The sequence below is a fragment of the Maniola jurtina genome, chromosome 7, assembly GCF_905333055.1.
Source record: "Maniola jurtina chromosome 7, ilManJurt1.1, whole genome shotgun sequence".
Taxonomy (NCBI): domain Eukaryota; kingdom Metazoa; phylum Arthropoda; class Insecta; order Lepidoptera; family Nymphalidae; genus Maniola; species Maniola jurtina.
In genome coordinates, this window is record NC_060035.1 from 12,302,878 (window position 1) to 12,324,951 (window position 22,074).

The 22,074-nt window shown below is 35.9% G+C and overlaps 1 protein-coding gene across 1 annotated transcript; it reads left to right on the forward strand.

Annotated features, from left to right (window-relative positions):
* The first annotated feature begins 223 nt into the window (after nucleotides 1–223).
* LOC123866655 (basic helix-loop-helix neural transcription factor TAP) lies at nucleotides 224–4,590 on the forward strand. The gene is made up of 2 exons (XM_045908340.1): nucleotides 224–296; nucleotides 3,197–4,590. Exon 2 carries the CDS (start codon nucleotides 3,206–3,208, stop codon nucleotides 4,466–4,468), a length of 1,263 nt encoding a protein of 420 aa, XP_045764296.1. The 5' UTR covers nucleotides 224–296; nucleotides 3,197–3,205; the 3' UTR covers nucleotides 4,469–4,590.
* The last annotated feature ends 17,484 nt before the right edge of the window (nucleotides 4,591–22,074 follow it).

Consider the following 22,074-nt stretch of genomic DNA (forward strand, 5'->3'; position numbering starts at 1 on the left):
CCCGGACCCTATTGGAAAATGTTATAAAACAGGGGTGCGTGGCGTCCATGCCCCACAGTACAGAATGCGTTGATCGTGGAGTCATACCTCCGAAACCTACCGTACAAATACATTGAAACTTTTATACTAGTCATGGATTTAAGAGTTTTTAATTTTAAACGACTTTGTGTTGAAAGTTGTAGTCATTAATTTGAGTTAGTTTTGATTAGTTTATTGTATGTGTTTGTGTTTAGTGATGTGATGCTTACACAGTAATCAATTCTCAACTTTGTGAAGATTTCAGGAATTATCTGTAGGTGGGTGTTTATTGTGTACATACTTTTGTTTTTTAATTTTGTGGTGAGGCTGAGCATCTCTACATATAATTAGTAGGTATAAAACAAAGCCGCTTCCCGTCGGCTGCCCCTCTGTATGCGTAGATCTTTTAAACTACCTACGCAACGGATTTTGATGCGGTTTTCATCAATAGATAGAGTGATTCAAGAGGAAGGTTTATACATGTACTTTAATATTGATTTGGGTTAATTTGTTGACTAATTGTTCAAGATATCGGAAGAAATCAAACCGACTGAAAGCTTTCATCGAAAATGCTGTCTTATTCTTTTGAAGTATAAGTAACAAAATAACCACCCGGACACCATATTAAGTATCTACATTGCATCCGTGCCAAGCCGGGGCGGGTCGCATAGTGTTAAATATTAAATTGTAGTGAGTGATATCCCTTATACCCGAACTCCGAGTAGCTACGCGGAGCTACGATGCTACATTTTCGTAGACTCACGAAATTGAGAATAGAATCTATGCCATACTTTGAATAGTTACCTACCTCATAATTTTATTTTTTGGTAGACTAGACGATGCCCGCGATTTCATCCCGTGGATTTAGTTTTTCAATCCCGTAGGAAGTCTTTGATTTTCCGGGATAAAAATTTGTCTATGCCCGTCTCCAAAAGCAAGTTATCTCTGTACCAAATACATGATACTCACGAGGTAGTCCATATGCATTTAGGTTTTTATAGAATCCCTTTGGAAATATTTGATTTTCCGGGATAAATATTAGCTTATCTATCTACTACATATAACCTTCTCTGGGATGCAAGCTGTCCCTGTGCCTTTCATCTAAAATGGGCTGTGAAAAGACAGACAGATAGACAAACAGACACACCTTCGCATTTATAATATTAGTGTGGATGGATTCATTTCAATAAAAGGAGTCTCAACTTCTATCATAGATAAGCTGGAACAATCTTATAGGCATATTCCAATAGTCATCATTATCAACGCATAGACGTCCACTGCTAGATATAGATACCTAGCTACCTTTTTTGTAGGGACTTTCACACACACACACACACACACACACACACACACACACACACACACACACACACACACACACACACACTCAAACACCACAGTCTTGACCCGCTGCGCCGCTATCCAGCGGTTCCCTACAACTCGTTTGATAATATTATCTGTCCACCTAGTGGGAGGTCTTCTAATTCTGTGCTTTTCGGTGGGAGGTCACCATTTTTGCACCTTGGGACCCAGCGTCTCTCGGTTTTTCGAACCATGTGCCCCATCCACTTGATTGCCACTGGCATTCCAATATAATCCATTAATTTCTATAGCCTTTTAAAAGGAAGCAAAATACCTATAAAACAAAATATTATACAATTAGAGGGGTTGTTAGAGGGTGGTCGCGTGCAAGTCGCGTGCAGGTGGTTAGGTACGAGTTACATTTGTTTGTATTCAAGTCATGATGACGGAAATATTACACTTTAATTTGAATTGTACGAATAGAATTTTGTAATCATCAGTTAAACAAGTGTACTTAAATTAAAAATTTACAACACCCCCGACAAGTGAAGGTTACAGTAACTAGAAAAGAGCTGCTAACTTTCAAACGGCAAAACCGATTTTCTTGGATTACAGCTAAGAACACTCTCGATCAAGCCACCTTTCAAACAAAAAAAAAAACTAAATTAAAATCGGTTCATTAGTTTAGGAGCTACGATGCTACAAACAGATACCTACACAGATACACAGATACACATGTCAAACTTATAACACCCCTCTTTTTGTGTCGGGGTTAAAAAGTTTTGAAAGTAGTTTTCACGGCCACCTTGGTGCAGTGGTAAGCACTGTGGTCTGAGTAGTGGAAGGTCCCGGGTTCGATTCCCGGTAGAGGTTTAGAATTTTATAATTTCTAAATTTCTGGTCTGGTCTGGTGGGAAGCTTCGGCCGCGACTAGTCACGACCCTACCAGCAAAGCCGTGTCGCCAAGCGATTTAGCGTTCCGGTACGATGCCATGAAACCAAAGGAGTACCTATGGGCTTAATGAAAACTGCCATACCCCTTCTAGGTTAGCCCGCTTCCATCTTTGACTGCATCATTACTTACCACCAGGTGAGATTGCAGTCAAGGGCTAACTTGTATATCTGAATAAAAAAGATCTTTTTTTCTAGTGGTTTAGATGTCTAGTACGACTAACCCATTCTCATTCTGAGAGGAGATCTGTGCTTAGACGTGGACCGGCGATGGTACGATGATAATGAAAAAATTTTTTTTTTAATTCATTTTATTCATATTATGGAGACACGCCAGTACTATTATAAAATAACGGGCAACACACACAAAACACACAAACCACAACTTGTAACACACAAACCAAAAAAATTGCATTAAAGATTGAACACGTGACCCTTTAGTAATCCTCGATAACCACTAGACCATGACGGTATCCAGGATAAGACAAATAACAGTAATTACATCAGAAATCATTGCGTGAAGTGTAGTGACAAATTAACTTTTTAAGCACCCCCGACAGGAAATCGCAGACCGGAAGTCGGAAGTGATAAAGTTCAACTGACTTTCCGTAACACATTGCACACGCGAGGTTTTACTGCTTTACACCAGGGGTCGTGAGGTTGACGCGAAAATTACACTAAGTTAAACATTGTGGAGTATTAAGTGTATAGGGTTTGATAAAAATTGAAAATGTATCGAAAAATCAAGTAATACATACCTACTTCGTGAAAGTCGACTTATAATATTAGAAGTCATATTTTTTTTACTATAGAAAATGTTTAGTAATAAGCTTAATAATAAGCTAGAAGCAGATTAGATTCCTAATTCCAAGGCAGCAACCTCTAACAAAAAATTTATTAATTTGATCGTATGTCATTGTTCCAGTTTACAAAAATGTTCGGCACAGACTTCGAATACTACTGCGACTTCAACGACAGCATTTGCAGCAATGACTCCGGCTTCGAACGATCCTACGCAGACCCCTTGATGACACCCACTTCTGCCTGCACAACCCCCATAAAACATGACACATCAGACGTAGGGGTTTCTCTAACACCTCTTAAAGAAAACAATGTAAGAAGAAAACTATTCAACGACGACTTAAGTTACCACTTACCTGAAAACGTTGAGGATGTTAAAGATTTTGAGGAATTTCAACCGTTAAAGAACACATCTACACCAGTGAAATCAAAAGAAAAAAAAGCGAAAGACCCAAACAAACCAAAGAGGAAATACGCGAATGGTAAAAACAGAGTCACACGATGCAAAAGCCCAACGCAGATTCTACGAATAAAAAGAAATAGACGAATGAAGGCCAACGATAGGGAGAGAAACAGAATGCACATGTTAAACGAAGCTTTAGATAGACTAAGATGTGTATTACCAACTTTCCCTGAAGACACAAAGCTAACGAAAATTGAAACATTACGTTTCGCACACAACTACATTTTTGCTTTAAGTCAAACGCTTGAATCCCTAGACAATATCAATTCAGGACAAATCCCACATGGAGATTTCAATGCAAGCTATGAAAAGTTACAAAGCTATAATTTAATTGGTGAGAAAGTAAACAAAGATGCTTTTAGAGAAATATTTTCTCCAAGCAAAACTGATGATAATAGCGGCGATGGTTATAGAAGTTTTCAAGGATTTAGCAAACCTTTTCCCAACGGATCAAATTTTCTACAAACATCTGAAGGCGTGCTGATAAACGTTGGTAATGTTACAGTATCAGTGAATAATAAAGGTGGAAACTGCATAACTTCTACTACGGGAAGTGGATTCTTCACTCATCCTTCTAGCTATGGAGACGATATGTTTCAACAAAATTATTATAATCAGCGACCTTATTGTGCTACTAATTACAATGAAAGCTATGATGCTGGAGTACAAAATGACTCCAAGGAATATTTTAATCACAAAAATTATGAAATTTTCAAAAATGCTTTCGATTCAGCTAAAAACAAGAAACAACCGATCGCCAACGAATACCCAGCTAATTATTCTAACTTTCCGAATTATAGCCAAAATAATAATGAAAAGTATAGTTACGGAAATAATGGGTATTATTCTAATAGTAGTTTTTACTATAACGACCAAAGATATGTAGGTAGAGACTTTTATAGATGCCCTAGTATTGTGAATGCTCAAATTTAATGTAAAGGTAATATTATAGAGATTTTAATTATATTGTTGTAAAAAGACCTAGTCATTTATATAGTATGAATAAAGATATTCCTAAGATATATTATATTTATAAGATACTATTTTGGGACAATAAATTTAATATTTTCTACCACGATGTACCAAAGTTTATAAAAATCTAGTCATATCAAAAGATTTGTGAAACTGATTATATTTTTTTTATTTTTGTACTACTTTGTTTTATTCAGAAACTTAAGATTGAAATCGTATCGCATATAAGAAACACTTCTTTTGATTGAAAGTAACTCTTTAGCTGTAGAGTAAAGTATATAATTATTGAGAGATAAAGAAGTAAAGTAATTTAATACTTACAGTATTCATATCATGAGTTATGATGCATCTCACACACAAGGTTATGGCATTGCTAAGTGGACCTAAAACTGAGATTTTGACAAATTTCTCACAATACTTTCAGTCTAAGTTAAATAGAGAAATTCTAAACTTTCTACACCTACAGCAGTTTAAGGTGTACATTGATAATAATGTACACCTTGCAAGTGCGCTCCGTCTTAGGATACATAATCACTTGCTAGCATCTAATTGCAGCCAAGCCCTAGTCTATATAATTAAAAAAATGATAATCCATCATTAACATACACAACACTTCTCTTGCCCTGAGTCTGAATACGGGTCTTCGAGAATATCAATCCATTAGTTTTCCGTTTATATGTTTAAAATATTGATTACCTTCCTAAGGAGTATTTTAATCAATTTTGCCTTATCTGGAAGATACCACACGGCAGAATACTGACCTTCTCCAAATATTTTCCGATTAAATTCCCAATCATCTAAATAAAATGCATGAAATTGCTCTAAATGATTTCATTCAAGCATCTGACAATTAAAGAGAAGCAGAATTTACACTTGATTTACCGCTAGCAAATAATACAAGCAAGAATCATGAATATAAATCAAATTGGAACAATACTTGTTAAAGAGCGAAAAGTTGTGAATAGGAAAAGGCACCCCTGCGCAAACGCATTGTTCTGCTTCTGAACCAATTTATTTACCGTTGGGTTAAGCAATTTTCGCCTCTATATTTGTAGCAGTAAAGATGAATTCAACTGTATTAACAGTTATGAAGTGGTAAATTTTAATAGGGGCACCCGAAGTTTCGTATTTCGTTATTTAATGTTTGCTTTTGAAATTCGTTTCGGTCTATTTTGTCGGGATTTGTATTTGCTTCCATTTGAGACGACCGAATGATATTGTTATTGGGATTATTGGGTGAATGTAGGTCCGTGTTATAATGCCGTAAATCACAATAGTATGAGATGTTAAGGTAGGTAATAAGAATAACATTTTTGTTTCTGTTGAATATCATGCAATTTCATCAGAACTTATCCCGTGCTAACTCCTCCTCCTTATTTGGCTTGTTTTAAATAGTAAACCAAACTTAGTGAAACACATTACGATCCAATGCTCTACGTGAAGATAAAAACTTATCCATATTAATATTATAAATGCGAAAGTGTGTCTGTCTGTCTGTCTGTCTATCTGTCTGTCTGTCTGACTGTCTGTCTGTCTGCTACGCTTTCACGGCTCAACCGCTGAACCGATTTTAATGAAATTTTGTACAGACTTAGGATACATTCCGGTGAAGGACATGGACTACTTTTTATCCCGGAAAAACAAACAGTTCCCGCGGGGTTCCTAAGTACTCATCCGCTTGATCGATTCGTATGAAATTTGGTACCGAGGTAGCTTGCGTCCCTGTGATTGACATAGGCAACTTTTCATCCCGGAAAATCAAACAGTTCCCACGGGATCTTTAAAAACCTAAATCCACGCGGACGAATTCGCGGGCATCCTCTAGTAATAAATGATAATTAGTTTATCATTCATTCATTATCATTATTTATTTATCATATAAGGTTATACCTTCATCTAACTCGAATTATAGAATTTACCTATTAAATAAATAATGTTTGTGTTCTTCTTTATTTATTTTTATTTTGTTATTCTCATACCTACAAGTTCTTTTTGCATCATCTACTCATCAGCTGAACATTAAGGTTTCGTTTCTGCATTGTATTGTTAAAAACATGGGGTAGGTAGAGATTCCTACCTAACTATCCAAGAGGTTATATTTTAGTTAAACCAGCGATCTAAGCTAAGGTTATTAAATATCTGCAAACTACTCTATCATGGTCGAAAAAAGTTACTCACAATGGCCCTATAGCTGGTAACATTAAAATTTGGTTTGGGCATTGTTATTATAAGGCAATAGAAACATTTGGTACACTCCACCCCGCTACTTGAAGTTGATTGAAAACCGGCCTCGTTGTGTGTTTGTTTGTAAAGATAATAAGCAACGCTATCGAAGTTAAGCACGCATCTGCACTTATTCAACCGGGCCTGGAGTGGTCATACTGAACGTTGCAAATGTTGCATTACTTTTAATCGACTGAAGTTTGCACTTTTTCGATCGCAACCTTATTTAGATTTAAAAGGCTTTTCGTATCGTATTCAACTACAATCAGAATATCGCATCTTTCTAGACTTTGCAGTCTAGATTTGCTCTGATAAGGTTTACTACCTTAGGTACTCAAAATAAATAGTCTCGAACCATTAAAATAAAATATATTTTTCCAATCTAATTCACCCTGAATCGTTCCATAACCCAAACTACTACGCTGAAAAGGTCGTCAAAGCAATTATCTTTGAACAGGGGTATGTAATGGTTAAAACACATACGTACCATAATCTTTTTTTTTTTTTTTTAGCTAATGTTACTTAACTGGTGAAAAATGGATAAAATTGAGCAAAATCATAATGGTAGATTTCATACATACACTTCTTTAGCTACACCTCACAAGTCACATCCTTGTTGGAATTAATTTTTGTAAAGCTCACAACACATTGGCAACTAATAATTGGCGACTCAACTCATCATTTAGTGCAACAGTTGCTTAGGGTTGCCGAAATTATTTTAACATCAGATGGCCCGCCTGCTCGATTACCTTCAATTTCATAAATAAAACGTATAAAAAATCATAGCAATAATAAATAAGCTTAAACTTACGTCGGCACGTGTCTCCTCCTTCTAACAAGGGTTTAATACGTGAACAGATATCTTTATTAGTGGAACAGATTATTTATTGAACGGCATTAAGAGGATACTTGTCAACGATCCCCCGTCGATTTCCTACGTATGATATTATTGTTCTCATCTCTATCTGCCCTGGTTCGTGCATTCTCGGTTCCTAGATCGGTACATTTGTGATAACCAAATTTCAAATTGCTGTGATTGGCTGAATTTACCATGTTCTTGCTGCGACAGTGAGTTTGAGCCACTAGCGGAACAATGTTAGCCGGTCAGAAATGATTGCAATTAGTCAACCTGTTTGACGTCCGTGTTCTGTTTTTGATTACAAAAAAGCAAAAATTGTTGTTGCGATCATCAATTTTAGCAAATAGTGAAAGAGAGTCGGCCAATCAGAGGTCACAACTACCGCCACACTTTCTGTCAAACTTTGGCAGTGGGCCTGCCAAGTAATGAAAACAATTTTTCATTACTCGGCAATTATTCTAGGAAGTAGGGTTGCCACCTGCCTCTTTTTGATTTACAGGCTACCACCATCAAAAATACGGGGTTTAGATTTGTTTACGGGAGACATTGTTTTTTATTTATTATTGTATTGTTTATTATTGTATTTGAAGAAATAGGCGGTGGTTCTCTCTGAAAGCCTATTTAGATATTTCAGTTTATTTGTAAGTTTTGTATTTTTTCTCTGTATGTTGCCGTGTCTTGATTGGTGAACTGTGTTTGCAATGTGGTTTTAAATAAAAGATTATTTATTTATTTAAATAGCTTTTAAAAACTCTTCATTTTGTAAAACAAAATGTTATACATTTCATGCATACAATCTTTGCATGTTAACTTAAAATTACATTTAACTTGTAATTCCACCTTCACAGTATCAATAGGTATCAATAGGTAGGTATCACAGTATCAGTATATCTTCACAGGAACAATCCTGGCCGTAGCCAGGAATTGATTTCGGGAGAGGTTTTATCAGGGCCGGAACTGAATCCTGTCATGAGGAAAAAAACGTTCGCTCAACTTTATGGGCTAATTACCTGGTTAGTTGAATTTCGCCTTTCAATTTGACAGTGAGATAAAATACACCAATGAAAAAGCGCAGCGCAGTGAGCGTAAGTGTTTTTGGTTCAATACAGAAAAAAAAATAAGTGAAAGGGAAACGAGTTTAGCCATAGCAAGATACTTCTTTACCAAAATTTTGATACTTACTATTCAGAGGTAACTTGCACCCCAGAAACGAACATAAGCTTTTTATCCCGGAAATTCCCCCACGGAATTTTTAAAAACCTAAATTCATAGACCAAGTAATGCGAAATGTTTGATATATTTCCAAAAAATATTGGTAAGCAAATGCAAGAAATAGTGTAAGTATTATTTTAGGTTTAGGTTTTTAACGGTGTCCCAGGCGCAGTGGCCATTTCTAAATTTCTAGTCTGGTGGGAGGCTTGGGTCATGGCTAGTTAAATGGTTAGTATGACCCTACCGGCCAAGAAATTAGACTGCACTATTACCACTAGGAGAGATTAAAGTCAAGGGCTAACTTGTATAAAAAAAGGCTTAGATCCTAAAACCAACCTCCGCCTCTTTGGCTACGGCCATGATCAAAATCGAGTGGGTTTCGGCTACGCAGGTATTATTCTACGCATTGTCGCACAAGGAAAATATGTATTCTTTCTACTGGACATAATGTTAGTGTATGGTTTCGCCAGCCAGCCCGGCTGAATTTGTAAAAAACCGGCCAAGTGCGAGTCAAACTCACGCACCGAGGGTTCCGTATTCGGGTATTTTTTTTCGACATTTTACACAAGAAATCAAAACTGTTATGCATTAAAAAAATATGCATAAAAATAAATAAAAATCTGTTTTAGAATGTACAGGTAAAGCCCTTTCATATGATAACCCATTTAATTTATGTAGTTATCTTACTTTGAAAATTGAAAATACTAATATTTGTTCAAGAACACATGACAGACGAAGAGACGGAGAGACGAACAGATGGACAGACGGACAGACGGAAAGACAGACAGACGGACACACAGACAGACAGACAGACAACGAAGTGATCCTATAACAGTTCCTTTTTGCTTTTGAGGTACGGAACCCTAAAAATATTTAGTTTTATTTGCCCCGTATTTTATTTTCATAATAACTTTCATAATTAATTTAAAAATACGGGGCCTGTGGCAACCCTACTCGGAAATCACTGTGACATTAAAATTAATGTCAAATATTTTGTTTTCGATTACAGAAAGCTTCATCAATCATTATTAATATCTTTTCTTCGTTGTGAATGGCTGAATTTTTGAATTTCAGCCAATAAGCAGACTGTTTGCCAATTAAACGTCATAACAATATAAATTCCAGAAAATTTAACCAAATAAAACAAACTTAGTGAGAATGCAAACGGCACACAATTTATAATACATATTATGTTAGTCGTAGATAATAGATATTATAGTAGTCGTTCACTTTGGTTATAGTCAGATTGTCATCAGTAAAATTGATATTGGTTGATGTATCGTAAATTATTGTTTCGGTGACAAATATTTTTTTTATCTATTTATCTTTGAACAGACTGGAATAGAATGAAGTGGAATGGAATAGAATGATAAATTTTTATTCCTGTAAACTTTTAGGTAAACTTCAAGAAAATCTATAGGGTACTTCCCGTTGACTCAAAACCATGAAAATTTAAAAAAATTTAATCGATAAAGGAAGTTTGCGACATTGTTCCATAAAAAATTTGGATTGCAACTCCTCAATCCTGATATTATAGGGGACCTGACTACTAAAGCAATGGGATTTATAAAGTGTCGATTATATTAATTGATATTGAATGTATCTTTACCAAGTAAACACTTTGTCGGTGACCTCGAGGACCCAAGTCCTCAACCTTGATGCTGTGAGAAATTGCATTCCTAAATCCTGGTGATCCCTCGGGATTTGAGTGGTACAGAAACAAGTTGAATCCCAGGGACGGGCTTTTACGGAGAGGCAACTTTTGTTCTGGGAAATGAAAGGATCCCACGGGATTTTTAAAAACCTAAATCCACGCGAGCGAAGCTGCGGGCATCAGCTAGTTGTAAATATATTTAGAAGCTACTATAAGAATAGGTACCTATTTCCTTATATTTTTCTTGTATGGCAGCGCGCGGTTTTAAATTATAAATTGCACGACCTGTCCTTTTTTGTAATACATTTTTTTCTCAATATCTACCGCTTTATCTCATAGCAAGATTCCGTAAGACATAATACAATGAAAATAGGAAAAATATACAATTTCTGCAGTTTCCACGTCAGTACCTGTCGAATCTTTCTAACAGCGTAAGCAGCAGAGCTGAGTTTACCATCAAGTGTTGATATATGGGTGTTCCATAGAAGCTTTGCATCTAACCGAGAAACACAGGGTTCTTCTTTATTTGATATCAACATATGAATATTTATCAATGAATTTATGTCATTTAAGTTCCTGGTACTGGGCAGTGTGAATTCAACACACATAGATTTCTTTGCATTTGGAAGTAAATTGTTAGCAATAAATCAGAGAGTGACCTGATACGGCATTATAGTATACACTGTCAAAAATTATAATATTAAAGCTGTGCGTATTGCGTGAGGAAGAGGTTCCAAGAGAGTTGCAACTTGCACGGTTTGATGCATGCGCTATTGCCAGCGAACATGAGACATAATATTATTAGCTATAGGCGTATGTCTGAGTAGGTAACGCATACGTCTAACGCAAGTTGAAATGCACCAGTGTATTCAGTTAGTTACCTATCGACAAGTTTGGAGTCGGGTGCAGTCTAAATGTGGCCCGTGTGTTTAGACCACGTTTAGACTGTCAGTTTCCCCGTCATCCCCCGCACCTCGCCACCCCGCTTGCACAAATCGAGACAGCACGAAATTTTCAAGATTTTTGGGTGTAATTTCTGCTTTTCGTAGTTCCAACATAATTATAACAATATAAAATATATAACGATATTTTTTTTACTACATAATATTCATTAAATTTTCTAGGTCTGTGGTTTTTCCAAATTTCATTAAATTGCTTCGTTGTCTAGAAAAACGAGCACAAAGTTGGGCCTTTTTTTAAAGAAAAATACACATCTTTGAGCCCCTGTAATTTTAAAAATACATATTTTTAGAAAAATCTAAAACACCACAGACACAGATATTAGTTTCTAGACTATGTCTGCAAAATTTCATGGACTTTGGTTGCTTAATATTCAAATGAAATGGGAACTACGATTGTATGGAGTAAGTGACGGAGACAGCCCTGTTAAGTGTGAACGCGTGATAGACACGCGACCAGGCGCGTGCGTATGGTTATTTCGATACTCAATTAGTTTATCTTTGCTAAAATATCCGACATGTGTATCAAAAAGCTATTAAATAATAAACATTTTTCCATGGTCTAAACTCAGCATTGCCGTGCGAGATTCTTTCTATAGGTGAATTGGGCGAATATAAAAGGTCTAAGTTGTACCTAGGCCTAAAACATTGTTCTGAAGATACAACTTTCGAGTTTTATTCATCATAATGCAACATTATTAGGTGAAGTAAATTGTGTAGGTATATGTTCTCAACCATAAGCCAGAGAAATATTTTGCCAGTCGCTGATCAAAGAAAAGCAGTAGATAGGCAACCGGTGACCCCGCCGTACAAACGAAGGAAGCACAACTATCGACCCACTATCGACCAAATCTCTGTAATTACACGTCACGCACACAAACTCAACATAAATTCTACGAAACTGGCCACTTAACACCTTCCGATACGCATTTGACACAACGTAGTGATTATATTTTTTTGTTTGACACTTCAATGAAATAATTTAATTTTAAATCGTATCGTAATCGTGCTGTGCAAATTACACAACTTCAAATTGAAGTCTAGGGTTGTCAGAAAATAAATGGGGTAATTTTGCCTAAAAATGAGCAATTTTTTTTTCATTATATTTAGACAAATTTATATTTTATTTTTGATGACAATCATAATATAACTAAGCGAAAAAGGCTGTTTTGTTAATTAAAAGATTTTAAATTGATATTGAAATTTAACTAAAACAAAACTTATTACTAAATTGTAGTACATTTAATATACCAGTCTCCGTCATAATAGCTGCATGCCAAATTTATCATGAAGTACCTAGGTACCTACGTAATTGGTGTACGTACGTTGGACAGATAAAAACATACGTTTTTATCTGTCCAACGTACTTACCATGTTGTCTTCTATGTTTTTTGTAAATGTATATGTTTGTGTGTGCAATAAAGAAATAAATAAATAGGTAATCAAAATCTTACTACATTAATAATATTATTTAGTTATAGTTAGTCCATGATAGGTAGTAGTATTGGCATCACTCAGAAAAGCAGGTATTATTTAAATATTTTTATCGAATTATTGGAATGTCCTCTCCAAAACCAACACAAAAAAACACAAGTTTAATGTGTAAGGTTATCCGAGAGTAATAATCTAAACAAACTAATGCCAAAATAAGTAATTTAATTAGAGCGTGATTGCTATCACAACATCTAATTATCCAGTTCACAATCCAAATACCGAAAATATGCGATATCGCTCCGAATCTCAGAAGGAGACTAAACTAAAACCTTCGAAACGCCCGTATTTATGCAAGTTCAATCTTGTTGGCCTCCTAGCAACAGATTGTATGACATCGAATGAGCGAAATATCGATTTTATCAAACTACCTGCATTAGATAAATTAATAATTTTATATTATTTTTGACAACTCAAATCAATTTTTAAAAATAACCTTACAGTAGGCACCCACCAAAACAACCTTAGCGACGAACGGAGGACTCGTCACGCGTGATGTGGTCAAAGATGGGACGCTATACGGATAGCTAGAATATTTATCTTTATTTCGGTATTTTTTAAGGTCATAAATGTCAGAAAACACAAGACAAATAAAATATGAACCCATTTTGAATAAATAACTTTGAATTTGGCTTAGAGAAAAAAAAAACCGCTACCCAAGAGCCGCTTTGTGTAATTTGGTAAGAGATCTACGATATAGGGATGTAAACTTGCCCGGTGTATAACACCAAAAGTAGTGAATAGTCTACTAACCCTGCGAGATACGCTAAATAAAATCGCTAACTGGTACATACTTGGATTATTATTAAATATTTTTAGTGAATATATTGCGTTTTTATATTTGACTTTTTAACTTTTTTATTTTTAACTGTCAGGATACGATTATATAGTAAACATGGTGATGGGCACCCTGTTAAGCAGAGATTTTCAATAAGGCCAGAGGCCCTATACTGTAATTAATCAAAATTATGTAAAAACAGAGTAGGTAAATTTTAATACGTTGCAATCGATAAATTATTATTTTCTAGCATCGAACATCCATCGATTTGTAACTATCATAATAAAGACTAATCTAATGAGATCTCATTTTTTAATAATCATCGTGAAAGGGAAAAATAGGGAAAAATAGGAAAATAGGCAAATTTTCATATGTGAATGGTATCATTCCATAACGCACACATACTCATCAACTGACAGTTCCCCTGCTTCATTTGACTTTTCGGAGCATACCATCCTGAGTATTTATTCATCCAAGTAGATAGGTAAGTACTTATTAATTAAAACCCAACTGTTAAAAAAAGCTACTCATAATTCTGAAGACACGGATAAATAGCAAAGTAAATAACCACAGAATATTTAATTCATGATAATTTTAATCAAAAGCTACAATAGTCAGATGGTGCAGTAATTTGTGGTGATGCCAATTCATCTTTGGGTATTAGAGAGCGGGTCGATTTTATTGGCACTTCGTGGGGTGGCCTATGATTATGAATGATTGATTTATATTGAACATTTTATTTGACTTGCTTTATTTGCTTTGCAGTAGCAAAATATTATAACGTTGCCTTTATCTATTTAGGTACCAATAACAATGACAAACAAAAGAAATTGAAGAAACTACCAATCTACAAGCATTTTTTGCACAAGTGTAAATTAAAAATTTTCAACACCCCCGACAAATCATTTTCAAATAAATAATTATGTATATCTAGGCAACGTCCATCTTGACAGCTTGACATTTGTCAATTGACATAATATTATGAACCTAACGGTTATGTAACCTTCTTTTCTACAAGAAAACTAGAAAAGAGCTGATAACTCTTAAACGGCTGAACCAATTTTTTTGGATTATAGCTAAGAACACTCTCGATCAAGCCACCTTTCAAACAAAAAAAAACTAAATTAAAATCGGTTCATTCGTTTAGGCGCTACGATGCCACAGACAGATACACAGATACACAGATACACACGTCAAACTTATAACACCCCTCTTTTTGGGTCGGGGTTAAAAAGAAAAGTCTTGATGCACTCACTGACTGACTGACTCATCAACGCCCAGCCCAAACCCTTGGTCCTGAAAGCTGAAAAAGTTGTTTCTTTTATAATATAAACAAGGAATAAGTCCAGATTTTTCAAAATTCGTACGAGATAGGGAATATAAGAATTTTTGTGTTCACCGAGCGAAGCTTTTAGCCAAAGCATAATCCAAGCATTTTTCTCGTGAGAATGCTCTGCGATCTTGTACACTCTGTATGAACAGACACACATTTCACATTTGCCCAGTTGTTTTTTTTCTGAATATATAAAAGGAAATGTGATTTGACTGACCGACTGGCTGACTGATCTATCACGCTGTGGGCTGAAAGGCACACAGATAGCTATCTATGACGTAGACATCCGCTAAGAAAAGATTTTTGAAAATTCAACGCATAACGGGGTAAAATAGGGGTTTGAAGTTTGGATGGTCCATGCAAATGAAGTTGCAGGCACAAGCTAGTTAATAGTAAGCTTTGTCGTTTTCCTAGAATATTTGTGATCGTATGTTTTAAAAGGATTATATCGACGTTCCATCGGTGATACCAAAAGTGTACATAATACGAAGGCGTTATTTGGAAATCTATTTATCTAACGGCCACTTTGTTACACATTTTAGTATAATTGCCTACTGGAATTCAAGATGATAGATATTATGACGACATTGAAATTAATAGTTAGCGCGTAGCACCAAATCTAGTCAGAGTTAAATCCAAAATAGTTTATATCCAGACTAGTTAGGCTAGACTAGACTAGAAAGGCTTTCCGAACCAGTGGTAGATGCTCTAATTGAATAAAAATATTTTGAATTTTTTCTTCAAAGTATAATAGTGGTTTCTAGTGATCTGTGGTTTATATTGCGCCTAACTGTAGCGTTGCAGACAATGACTTCTATGTTTTTGACCTCCCTGGCACAGTAGTAAGCGCTGTGGTCTTATTAATGGGAGGTTTCGGGTTCGATTCCCGCAGGGATTCGGAATTTTATAATTTTTAAACTGGTCTGGTCTGGTGGCAGGCTTCGGCCGTGGCTATTTACCACCCTACTGGCCTTTCAAAAAAAAAAATTCAAAAGTTTGCCGACTTCCATCTTAGACTGCATCATCACTTACCACCAGGTGAGAATGCAGTCAACGGCTGGCTTATTGTATCTGAAAAAAAAGTATTCTAACATAGCATAGATCATCATTGGTTGCAGACCGCGGTATTCGCGGTACTAAACAGTTATTTTTAGTTTTGTTATAACAGGGCATGTTTGCGTTTTTGCCTAGTGTGGATTATAGCCTTGGAGAACATTGTGGAGGACTCTTAGGCATCCAGATCGACCTTTCCTCACGATGTTTCTATTCACAGTTAAAGCAAGTGACATTTGATTGCAACTCTGAAAAGCTAATGGTGCGTACCCAGGATCGAACCCCCCCACCCTCCGAATAGGAGGTTCACGCCTTAACCGCTTACTTTTACTGTTACCTACGCAAGATTAATTTAAAGAATCTTGTCCGATGGTCGTGGACCCAGAATATCAAACGGAAACGCAGCGTCGAAAAAACCTAGTCCTTATTCTTACTAATGACTGAGTATTTTACATAATGGTCAAGAGAAATGAAATTGGGCTGAGCAAACGTTGACCTTTGACCTCGAGACTGCAAATTGCAGTGCAACTACGAAATCGCTAAAATAACTCGGCGTTGAGACTTGCATTGTGGGTTAAATTTGATAACGCTAATTTCACCTTTCCGTGTCCACTGGTCATATCGAGTCTTGGGTACCCTACTCAGAGATTGGGTAAGTACCTACAATTTACAAACAGTAAACGTAGACCGCGATTTTTTTTCGTTCTTTGTGGTACCTATCTATGTATGAGGTACCTACCTCATACATGACTTCTATTACTATAGGTAGGTATTAGCCGTATACCGTGACCACTCATGTGCCATGACTTTACATACCTATACACTCGATACAATAGCAAAAAAAAATTCGGAGACCCCCACTTCTTTATGTAATATCCGTTAGGTCAATTTTTTCCGTATAATATGTAGCCTATGTCACCCGGACCTTTACGACGAATTAATTGACACCTTATTTCTCAAAATCGGCCCAGTAGTTTAGGCGCTACGGTGGAATACACAGAATCTGGATACAAATATACACACATACATACATAGACTGCAAAAATCATAACCCTTCCTTTTGGCTTTGCCGCAGTCGGGTAAAAAATGTTTCTGCAAATAAAGAACCTCGAATCTATACTAATAAATAAAATTGGAGTGTCTGTCTGTAATTTCGAAATAACTACCGCATATTAAGGTCATATGGTTATTTGAACGATACTATAACTGAATCACACGTTTTTTAAATTTTTGTCTGTCTGTCTGTCTGTCTGTTTGAAAAGGCTAATCTTGGGAACGGCTGAACCGATTTTGACGGGATTTTCACAGACAAGTAGAGAATTGACCAGGGAGTAACATAGGCTACTTTTTTAACCGACTTTCAAAAAGGGAGTTGTGTTTTTATACCTATGTACACCGAAATCTCCGAGATTTCAGAACCGATTTGCGTCATTTCTTTTTTAATCTATAGAGGAACTTTGCGACATTGTTTCATAAAAAATTTGGAGTCCAACTCCTCAATCCTGATGCTGCAGGGGATCTGACCAATCCACGCGGGCGAAGCTGCGGGCATCAGCTAGTGTTGAATAAAAGAGAGTATAATATAGTGTCGTAGGGTATATTTCAAGGGCTAAAATTGAGGCAAAGAAAATATATCAATGTTTTAAAGCAAAACAAAAAAAATGTTAAGTTATCAATTAATATCATCGAAAACTGAAACTTGTGACGTCTGTAGATACTTATGCCATAAGTACCTATGTAAGTATGAGTAATGTATAACCTACTAATGTGGATTATAAATCACTTGGTTAACAATTGTTATAGTAAGATTTGACCTCATCTGACCGCCTTAAAAACGTCTTTAACTCTTCGGCTGAAAAGGTCACAATACGAAAACTCTATATTTTTTAAATTAAACCTTAAAGTGACGTGGTTACAGCTTATTTTTGTTAAAGGAAAAATGCAAAAGCTTTGTGCCAAAAGAAAGAAGAAATTAATCAACACTATCAATGAGAAAAGTTAGGCCTAGTTTACACGGTAGTTACAGTACATTTTAGTACTTGGTAAGTATTTGGCAATTTTCTTTTCACTGAACTAATTCGGCCAAGAAGGCAGAAGTATTTTTTATCCTAAAACATATTTTCAACAATAATTCAGCTTTACTTATATTATGCAACCAAAATAATTTATCAAAGAATTCGTGCAAAATATTGAACAAAAATTTTTTTTTCACCTACTTACCGATACAACTTACAGCAATTTTAAGTAAACTGAAGCGATCGTTAGATAGAATAATATCCGATCGTATGTAGCAGTTAAGTGTAATAAGTAAATAAGTAAGCCATTAAAGTAAATATAGTAAGAAATAATAAAGTTCTAAGGATGTCATTATAGTTAAGCGGATCTACACTACTGAAAATCGCGCATATCTTTAATTAGTTTTTGACAGAATATGTTGCACTTTTGGACTAGTAGTTGGTGTAAATAATCTCTTGTTATCTCTACACTTCATACAAATAAATATTTCATTGTCACCATACAAAAAAGTCGAAACCGACCGCGTGAATCCGAATATGCCAAATATAAAGCCGAATATAAAAAGAAAAATCCTGACTAACTCACTGAATGACTCATCAGTAACTCGTCCAAGCCATTGGGCCTAGAAAGCTGAAGTTTTGCATTTTTTAATTCCCACGGTGGCGTACAGAATAAGGAGAAATTATATTTTCGCTTTATAACTGAAACGAAAACTGAACGAGCAAAGCGGGGGTGGGAAAAATAAGAATTGAAGAGGTTTTTTCACCGAATTGTATATGAATAGATTAAGGCAATAATCCAATCAGAGTCCAAGAAAAAAGGTTCAGTACTTATTTTTTTAACGGAATTTGGATGTTTTTGCACTAGCTCGATCCAAAAAATATATAATTCGATAAATTTGGTGCTAAATACTTAAGTCGTCATTCGCCTTGTTAGGACTACGAGGCGTGAGTGTGGAACGGGCTTTAGGTTAAAGTTATATTGGTTTCTCACTAATAGCTTCTACTAATACACCTATTTGAATATGATACTGCTTCATACAATTGTGTTGCTAAATGCAATTAGTGTAAAGGTTGAATTCAAATTTGACTGATGACGAAAAACTGGTTAACTGCGAGTCGGACGTCGAGACACGAAGGGTTCCGTAACCCCACACAAGAAATATTACTGTAATTTTTTTTTGATATAACCAAAAGTTCACGGTGTTTGGAATTTTTCCTTTATTTGTGCTATAAAACATTGTTATCTTCTAAATTTCATGATTCTAGGTCAAAAGAAAGTACCTACCCTATTTGATTCCGTTGACGGGTTATGATAGACACACAGACAGATAACGAAGTGAATCTTATAAGGATTCCTTTTTTATCGAGTGATACGGAACCCTAAAAATGACTGTCCGGTGCAATGTGTGGCGAACGTGCTCAATTTTAATGGTCTTTTGAACACATCTTTATTTATTTTAATTTTTAGAGACAAATCTATCGAATCTCGATTTTTTTTTTAAATTTCATTACTCAAAGTTGCCCTGGAATACAATCTCAGATGATGGTAAGTGATGATGCAGTTTAAGATGGAAGCAGGCTAACTTAGAAGAGGCATAGCAGTTTTATTAAACCCATTGGTAGGTACCCCTTATCGGTTTCCACGCGGCATCATACCGGAACACTAAATTGCTTGGCGGCACAGTTTTGCCGGTAGGTTGGTAACTAGCCACGGCCGCAGTCTCCCACTAGTGTCTAGACTAGACCAGAGACAATTTAGAAACTATAAAATATCCCTTCCGGGAATCTAACCTAAAACTAAACTACGTATGTATGGAGAGCGCTGGCGAGAGCGCTAAGGAAACTTCTCCTAACTTTGTGGCTCCATATGGGTTTCATTGGTCCTTTCGGAAATCCTGTTGAGTGAAAGGATGTGACACGGAAAACTTTAGAGTAAAGGTCAATTCCATATAGGTATCTAAATGTTCCATTCGATTATTCGTACCTACTTACGATCGCTGATTTGTGTCGAAAAACTATTTGGAACGACTCAAGGAAATAGATTGTATAAAGATAGCGTTTTGTAACATCGTTAGAATAATATGATTGTGATTATGTATTTTATTTTTAGTACTGATAGCTTAGTGGTTAACGCTTCGGCTTCCTATTCCGGGGGTCAGGGATTCAAATGTGGGCACCTTTTAACTTTTCCGACCTATGTGCGTTTCAAGTAATTAAATCGTCGCGAGGAAACTATACCTGACAATCCATACTAATATTATAAATGCGAAAGTGTGTCTGTCTGTCTGTCTGTGTGTCTGCTACCTTTTCACGGCCCAACAGTTTAACCGATTTAGGCGGGTGCAGAGTTAACTTATATCCCGGGGATGGACATAGACTACTTTTTATTCCGGAAAATCAAAAAGTTCCCACGGGATTCCTAAATACCTATCCGCTTAACCGATTTGCATGAAATTTGGAACCGAGGTAGCTTGCGTCCCTGCAATTCACATAGGCAACTTTTATCCCGGAAAATCAAAAGTTCCCACGGGATCTTTAAAAACCGAAATCCAAGCGGACGAAGTCGCGGGCATCCTCTAGTTCTCCATAATGTTTTCAAAGGTATGTGTAATATGAAGTCTGCCAAACTGCATTTAGCCAGTGCTGTGGGGACTGTGGCCTAAACCCTTCTCAGTCTGCGGGATGACCCATGTGTCATTAGTTGATCGTTATTGAGTCGGCGATGATCATCAGATGATGATTTTATTTTGGCTAAATCGTTCCGGCGTCACAACCCTAAATAATATGGTATTTGTATTTAACCTATACATATTTAACTATTGAAGTACCTACCTTTGAACTTAGCACTATGAAGTATATCTCATATTATATTAACTGCTATTCCGAAGGCTCAAACTACAAATCCTAGGATTTCCCAGTAGGTAACCTAAGGTTTACCAAGTCTTAACGGTAAAATCTGTACTTTCTCTAATAATCGTTACTTTCGGATTTTTACTAGGTTTAATACAAAGACACACGTTTAATTCGTATAGAAAGATGAGACTGCATTTGTGACCTGACACCTACTTATTAACATAATTATTTTAGAGCTGCCCACAAAGAAGCCTCCATTTTGTGGTTGTAGAGCGATTCTTAATTGGTGCGTCAGCTAACAGACCTTCACCTGAATGATAAAATATGCAATACTAGCCGATGCCCGCGACTTCACCCGCGTGGTTTTAGGTCTTTCGACATCCCGTGGGAACTCTTTGATTTTCCGGGATAAAAAGTAGCCTTTGTGCTAATCCAGGATATATCTCTATTCCTCAGCCAAATCGATCTAATCGTTTTTGCGTGAAGGAGTAACACACATACACACACATATATACATACACACAAACTTTCGCCTTTATAATATTAGTGTGATAGTGTGAAGTACCTACCTACTTTGTTAAATGAACAAACTCGCCCCCTATAAACCCAACTCTCCGAGTTTAGGTTACATTTTTACATCAGAGAACAAATATTAAAATGTGTTCACGAATGTAATTAGTTTTTTTTTGAGGAAATTTCGAAAAGTTTTATCGAGTCAACCGGGGACCTGACAACTGGCAGTTTGACCATCCAAAGGGGTAATGCTGCCAGCATCTTGGGTACAATGCCTCGCTGCGTTGGACTCGATGAGGAAGATTTAATTTAATTCATTTTAGTTACTAATTTAAATAATTTGATACGGGATGAAATCTTGCAAAGTATAAAATAGGTAATTTCTTAGTCATGATCTGACTGATTAAGTATGATGAAACTATAATTGTAGATGGCGCTCTCGATGACACAAGCAATTTATGTCAAATCGTGTTCTAACTTTTAAGGTAATGTTTTGAATAATATTGATATAATCCATAAATAATCGATTTGTTTCATGTAAATCCTGTCATTAATATCAGTCGATCGATTGTATTGAATCTGTTGTGAACATATTGAATTATTCTATTGTCTACAGGATTA